This window comes from Amphimedon queenslandica, unplaced genomic scaffold (genome assembly GCF_000090795.2).
Source record: "Amphimedon queenslandica unplaced genomic scaffold, v1.1 AMPQUscaffold_13506, whole genome shotgun sequence".
Taxonomy (NCBI): Eukaryota; Metazoa; Porifera; class Demospongiae; order Haplosclerida; family Niphatidae; genus Amphimedon; species Amphimedon queenslandica.
In genome coordinates, this window is record NW_003546258.1 from 379,203 (window position 1) to 386,877 (window position 7,675).

Consider the following 7,675-nt stretch of genomic DNA (forward strand, 5'->3'; position numbering starts at 1 on the left):
TTTTGCTAAATTTTGGGTGGCACTTGCTTCAAGCCTTGGGTGGATTTTTTTGCTGCTGACGGAACCGCCATGGGCTCTTTTCTTTTAGCTTTTCTAACCGCTGCAGCAATCTGCCTCGGCCTCTCAGGTAAGCTGTTTTTATTTAACTTGGCGCTAGCATACTTGTCTTTTTAGATGCTGCCTGCACGCAGCACGACATTAGACTTATAGGAGGCTCGACTGGAAGGGAAGGTAGAGTTGAATATTGCTACAACAACCAATGGGGAACGGCCTGTGATGACTTGTGGGGTACCAACGATGCAAAAGTCGTCTGTTCTCAACTCAATTATGATCCAAACGGTTGGTTTACACTTTTAATGTGCAGCAAGCACACACTCCTCTCTCACTGCAGGAGCTGTCGCTTATACGAATGCCTACTTTGGTCAAGGCAGTGGTTCAATATGGCTGGATAACGTGAGATGTTCTGGTAATGAGATTTGGCTCAGACAGTGTCCTAGAAACGGATTTGGTTCACACAACTGCGGCCATAATGAAGATGCTGGAGTACGATGCCCAGGTAAGACTATTATTATTATAATACTCATATATCATACACCATTTCTCAGCTTGCTATGAAGGTAATGTATGGCTGCCTGGTGGTACTACATGGAGAGAAGGGACAGTTGAGATATGCCACAATGGAGTGTGGAGCACTGTCTGTGATGATCAGTTTGGAACTAATGAAGCTAAAGTTGTATGCTCCATGCTTGGCTATGATCCATCAGGTACAGACAACCTATCATCAGTAACCTTTACATACAGTGCTCAATCTTTGTAGGAGCTACCGCTTTTAGCAGTGCTTATTTTGGACAGCGTTATGGCCCTATTGTATTAGACAATCTTGGTTGCACTGGTACTGAACAGAGTTTGTTCAACTGCTCAGGGAATGCTATTGGTGTTCATAACTGTGGACACAATGAAGACGCTGGCGTCCGTTGCCCAGGTACCAAACTACATCATGTACTTTATTTATTATTATAATATTAGCTTGTACAAAGGGCAGCATCAGATTATGGAGTGCTTATGCTACTACCCCTCCTTCTGAGGGAATGTTACACTACTGTCATAACTCAGGAGAATGGAAATCAATGTGCAGGTGGAGATGGGACTGCCTTGATGCAAAGGTTGCCTGTCGTAATCTTGGCTTCAATGGGACCTTAAGTAAGTTGTATTACTGGGTATTATTCTAACTGTTACTCAATGATAATGTAGCTTACCAGGCACTGTATGATGTTGAAGGAGCTTATGGTTTCTATAAGCCAGTGCTACCACAGAGGGTCACTTGCACTGGATCTGAACAAATTCTAAGAGACTGCAGCTTTCAATATACCACATGGTGCGATAGTGCACTCTCTGAAACAGCTGGAGTTAAATGTGCTGAAAATGCAGTTTGTATGTTTGGCACTAATGAATGATCATTTTCATTATATTTTCCTTTCAGCTCACGGATGCACAGCCGGTGATATCAGACTTCAACAAGGAGCTGACTCAAGTGAAGGAAGACTGGAGTTTTGCTTCCATGATGAATGGTCTCCTTTCTGTCAACTGGATGATGAAGAGGCAGCAGTTGCTTGTAAACAATTAGGATACACTCAATACCCCTGTGAGTGAGAATGAAGCATTCATTTAATCATAGTTATTTATTGTTTTAGATGCAACGATATTTTATGATGAGAGATTTGGTACATCAGGATACATTGCTGACTTTCAGAGGATAGCTTGCAGCCCTACTGCTTCTGAGGATCACATGATCAACTGTACAGTGGAGTATAAGCCAGGCTGTGGAAGCTATGAGTGCTGGAATGAGAAAGGAATCAAGTGCTTCAGTTAGTTAACAGAGCAATCAGCAAACCATATATTACTTCATCTGCTCCTTTCTCTCTCTCTCTTAGACCCTGGTATGTGTACTGAAGGGGACATTAGGCTAGTTGATGGTCGAATCGAGCAGGAGGGAAGGATTGAGGTCTGTTATAAAGGAGTTTGGGGTGCAATATGTGGACACTCTTTCACTAACATTGACTCTTATATTGTATGCAAGATGCTTAACTACACTGCTCCTAGAGGTGAGCATTTCTTAATAATCATAATGTATTATATTTTAACATTCTTTTTCTCATAGCTCCTACCACATTTTGGAGTAACTATTTTGGTGATGGAGGGATATATCCTATCATTTTTGACTATGTTGATTGTAAGGGTTGGGAAAAGAATGTGTTTGACTGTCCAAGACAAGACTATCTTGACTTTACCTGCTATCGTGGGACTATAATAGGAACACGTTGCTACGATAGTAAGCTAAAATCTTATACTACATATCACATTATTTATATTCCTCTTTTAGATTGTAATAATGGTGACATTAGACTTGTTGGTGGCTCTGATGCTTCTGAAGGTACAGTCGAGATTTGTGTGGACTATCTTTGGGGAGTCATTGATGATACTCTCTGGGAACCAGCTGAAGCTGTCGTCATCTGTCGTCAGTTAGGATTCTCTGTTGACAGTAAGATCATTATTTCTTGGTAATATATTATTGCCTTCTTTTAGCTGCTGTACCAAGAGTTGGGTCTTATTACAGTCGTCCCAAGAAAGCAGTTCATTATGCTAACGTTCATTGTACAGGAGCTGAGGACACACTCCAGGAGTGTACATTCACTTCAGTCTCATTAACTGATGGAATGACTGTATATGGGAATGCAACCGTTGCTGGTGTAGACTGTCACCCAATGCCTCCTACTGCTCCTCCCTGTATTCCAGCACCACTACTCACTCCTGATGGCTCAGGGTGTAATCAAGGAGACGTGAGATTAGCCGGGGGTAATTCCTCTTCTGGTAGAGTTGAGGTCTGTTTCAATGCAAGCTACACTCCTCTCTGCAGTCTAAATGAGAGCGTTGCTTCTGTAATATGTAGGAACCTTGGTTACACTGTCTACAGCTGTAAGCTTATGATCTATTACGCTTCTTTTAGTGTACATCACATTCTATTATATTTATAGGGGCTGCCATTTATACTGACCACCCATATGGAGTCCTCACTAACTACAGTTATGTGAGTGATATCAGTTGTGATCCTTCTGGCTCTGCCCTTAGCTTGTGTACAATCAGTACCGATAATTGTATCCCTAACTGTCCTGGGGCTAATATCGCCATTAGCTGCTTCAGTTAGTAACAGAATACACTTTATATTGTAATCTACATAATCTCTCTCTCTCTCTCTCTATTCCAGCTCCTGGTCAATGTACTTCAGGTGATGTGAGGTTAGTGGATGGTTTTGTTGCTAATGAAGGAAGAGTTGAGGTTTGTGTCAATGCCGTCTGGGGAGCTGTCTGTGACAACAACTGGGATGCAACAGCTGGACACGTAATCTGTACACAACTTGGACACCCTGAACTTAGTTAGCATACTCTATTAACTGTTAATTTATTTCACTCTCCCTCCCTCCCTTTCTCTCTCTCTTGTCTGTTTCTAGTTCCAATTGTGTTCCATAACTCTTTCTTTGATGATGGCTTCCAGCCCATTGTTCTATCTAACGTGGATTGTGTTGGCTTTGAAAAGAACTACACTCAATGTAGGAGTCAATTGTATTCAGAGTTTACTTGCTCTCGTGATCATACAGCTGGAGTCCTCTGTGGAGCTGGTGAGTCTTGCACTTAAAAATAAACCTGTTACCTAACTTCTTTTTCCTAGATTGTGTGAATGGTCAGGTACGACTGATGGGTGGAACCAGCGACAATGAAGGAACAGTTGAAGTCTGTTTTGATAATGTTTGGGGCAACATTGAGGAGACAGGCTGGGGTGATAAAGACGCTCAGTTGGTCTGTAACTTACTTGGTGGATATTTAACTGACGGTAATAACATTATCCCCCTCTTTTTTGCCCTTTTTAAAGTTTTTATGTGATGTTTCTCTTTCATTTTTAGGTGCTGTCCCCCTCTATGGCAGCTATTTTGGTCGTACCGCTAGTACCATATTAGTATCTGATCTCTACTGTACTGGGAATGAGACTGACTTCCTTCAATGTACATACACACGTCACTCGGTTCTTGAAGGCAAAGACCTTGGAACACAGGCGCTAGTCGCTGGTGTTCAGTGTCAGAAACCCATCACATGTATACCACCCGATCCAACGCAGGCTTTCACTTGTAACACAGGAGACATTCAGCTCTCGACTTCAGGAGCTAATAGCTATGAAGGTATCCTTAATTACTGTCTCAATGGACGATGGACGCCTTTCTGTACACTGGACCGCATTACTGCCACTGTGGCCTGTCGTCAACTGGGATACACTGATTATAGCTGTGAGTTAATATTATCATCATCATCATGCTTCTAGATTAGTATACATGGTATAATATTTCTTTTTATTATTATGTTTATTGTTTCATGTTTTTTTCTCTCTCGCTATAGGGGCTGGTATCATAACTGATAATCGTTTCTCTCCTTCAACTAACATGAGCTCCTTTCAGAACATTACCTGTCTAGGTGGTGAATCCACAGTACGAGACTGCGTCGTATACAAAGACTGCATATCAACCTGTGCCACTCCTTACTCCATCCGCTGCTATAGTAATACTTATAACAATACTCAATCCCATCACTACTTTCCTTCATATTTATTTTAGATCCTGGTACATGCACAGACGGGTCAATGAGATTGGCTAATGGTACCGTAGCTCAAGAAGGTCGTGTTGAGATATGCATGTCCGGTGTATGGAGCGGAGTCTGCTCTGATGCTTGGGACAGAGCTGATGCACTAGTGGTGTGTGCTCAGTTAGGACTTGGTATTGCTGAGCCTATTGTAACTACTGATTCCTCTGCTTATGGTGAAGTATTTGGACCTATTATATACTCTAATATCTCGTGTATGGGATACGAGTCAATGTTTTCTGCTTGTGCTAAGAACACATACCCTGCCATACAGTGTACTAGGAATCAAGTTGCAGGTGTTTTCTGTCGTGACGGTATGTCAAATACATGTACATTTAAATATTTATTCATTTCTTTACCTCGTTAGCTTGTACTGAAGGTGCTGTTATGCTGACTGGTGGTACACTGCCCAGTGAAGGGACGGTCCTCATTTGTAAGAACAATGTGTGGGGTCTGGTCGGTCAGGTCAGTTGGGACAGCAATGATGCTAACGTTCTCTGTCGCCAATTACAATATACTAATGGTAAATGAACATATCTACACAATATTACAACTTCAAAATATTACATACGAAGTGGAGTATAAACAACATTTAAATTTTGCAATAATTTTAGATATTACAATGATTACTGAATGATTACAGTGTACTAAGTGTTAATCTTCATCTTTATTTAGGTGGTACTCCTAGAGTAAACTCTTATTACGGTAAGCCCAACCTGACCCTGGTTACCTCCAGTGTAGTGTGTGATGGGACTGAACAGACCATCAGTGATTGCTCTGTTAACTGGTTGACACTTGATCAAGGAAAGGCTGCCGTGTCTCATGTCGACGTTGCTGGTGTGACTTGTATTCCTAACACTCCCCCACCTGGCTGTCAAGTCGCTCCCGATTATAGCTCCCTCACTCCAATTTGCAACACTGGTGCTGTCTATTTGGATTCTGATATTGTTGGGTCTTCATCAGGCCTTTTACAATATTGCTATAACGGACAGTGGACCGGTCTATGTACACTTGATACTAACACTGCTTCAGTGGCCTGTAGACAGCTGGGCTACACCTCTTACTCTTGTAAGCTGAGACACTATACCTGTACCTCTCTCTCCCCCTCTCCCCTCTTTCTCTATGTAACTGATATCCTATCCTTTCTCTTAGGGGCCTCACTGATAACCAATGGAGCCTATGGCAATGGGATGGGCTACAGTCTAGTGGATAGTATAACATGTCAGGGCTCTGAGAACTCCCTTTCATCCTGTAACATTGCAACACCTTCAACTCAATGCCTCACAAAGTGTACCACTAGTGTAGCTATCAGATGCTATGGTGAGCCTACATATAGCATTACAATCACAGTATATTGTGTGTCACTACACACCCATAATGAGACAATGTACATATATAAATACTGAATACTAAACACACCCTAAGTATTATATTATTATTATTATTATTATATCATTGTGTAGATCAAGTTGCTTGCAATGAAGGTGATCTTAGATTGGCTGGAGGTGCTTTTGTACAGCAAGGGCGAGTTGAGACATGCTTGAATGGAGTGTGGGGCACTGTCTGTGACACTAACTGGGACACAGCTGACGTGTACGTTGTATGCAAGCAGCTGGGATACACTGGAATGAGTGAGTAGTGACAGAAGGTAATGTTTTAATCTTTCTTTCTTCCTCTCCTACTATAGCTAATATTGCTTATACTGGTTCATTCTTTGGTTCTGGGTCTGGCCCTGCCATATATACCAACGTTCAGTGTGGTGGGTTTGAAAACACTTTTGCTGCCTGTACCAAGGACTCTTATTCATCTGTCATGTGCTCTGCTGATAATATTGCTGGGGCTCAATGCTCAACCCGTAAGAATTAAAATCTAAATAAACAAATAACGAAATTATTTCTTTCCTTCTAGCTTGCATTGACGGAACTGTGAGGCTTGTAGGTGGAACCACTTCATCACAAGGAACCGTAGAAATATGCTACTCTAATCTCTGGGGTATGGTCGGTGATCTTAACTGGGGCAATGCTGACGCAGAAGTGGTTTGTAAGCAATTGGGATATGGTACATCTGGTAAGTTATAGCAACAATGTCCCATTATGAAGTTTATTCATTCTGTCATTAGGTTCTACTGGTAGTATCAACAGTCAATATGGTCGTACCAATAACACTGTTCACTTGACTAATGTTGGCTGCTCTGGCAATGAGAAGTTGCTCACTGATTGCTCCTCAACGCGTGTTAATGTTAACGATGCTAGTAATTATCCTACAGTAGCTGGCGTCAATTGCATTGGTACACCAACCATTACTTTACCATCTTCTACTCCAGCAATGCCATCTTCATCAATGTCTTCTACAATGAGCTCTACACTAGCTCCAACAGTTGGTGGTGCCTCAGCTGATAGTAACAATGGCATTATAACAGCTACTGCCCTGATGGGAGTTATCACTTTATTGCTTATTGTAATTGCGGCAATGTAAGTCCTTTGATGATATATAGAAGTTATATTGACTATTTTGTCTAATTTATTATTTTTAATTAGATATTACCTAATTTTATCTAATATATGTGTGTTACCAACTATTGCTTGCATTACAATATGTTGCATAACATGTATCTCTCTTTCCTTGATCCAGTATTGTTGCAGCAATGGTGTATGTACAGCGGAAAAGAAGAGAGGTCAGTAAAGTTCTTTCTAAGACCAGGGCCGCTGAGCGTTCTGACCCACGTGAAGTGACGAACCCACTCGCCACAGAGACCGGTCTTGATGATGCTGACGATGAAGACACCAAGCGTCTGCATGAGCTCATCAAGGAGTCACAATTGCAATGATTCTAATCGTGTCACGAGCAACTCATAACTTTTAGAACAAGCATAAACATTGAGAACACACACATATTCTGCACATGCTGTTCACATGCTACCAATTTTATACTCAATTTATTATTAATTGTTTTTTGCTGACTTGTTAATCTTATTCATGAAAAAAAATGTGAAT

At 41.4% G+C, this 7,675-nt stretch overlaps 1 protein-coding gene across 1 annotated transcript; it reads left to right on the top strand.

Annotated features, from left to right (window-relative positions):
• Positions 1 to 7: 7 nt before the first annotated feature.
• Positions 8 to 7,668, top strand: LOC105316624 (deleted in malignant brain tumors 1 protein-like). Its single transcript, XM_011411668.2, has 28 exons — positions 8 to 127; positions 175 to 339; positions 392 to 556; positions 606 to 764; positions 818 to 982; positions 1,027 to 1,200; positions 1,252 to 1,431; positions 1,481 to 1,642; positions 1,692 to 1,865; positions 1,932 to 2,102; positions 2,159 to 2,329; positions 2,381 to 2,539; positions 2,584 to 2,973; positions 3,033 to 3,197; positions 3,263 to 3,430; positions 3,506 to 3,673; positions 3,724 to 3,885; positions 3,956 to 4,333; positions 4,443 to 4,601; positions 4,658 to 4,996; positions 5,050 to 5,205; positions 5,358 to 5,750; positions 5,835 to 6,002; positions 6,146 to 6,313; positions 6,370 to 6,537; positions 6,591 to 6,749; positions 6,802 to 7,153; positions 7,314 to 7,668. The coding sequence occupies exons 1-28, from the start codon at positions 70 to 72 to the stop codon at positions 7,507 to 7,509; spliced, it is 5,592 nt and encodes a 1,863-aa protein (XP_011409970.1). The 5' UTR covers positions 8 to 69; the 3' UTR covers positions 7,510 to 7,668.
• Positions 7,669 to 7,675: the final 7 nt, after the last annotated feature.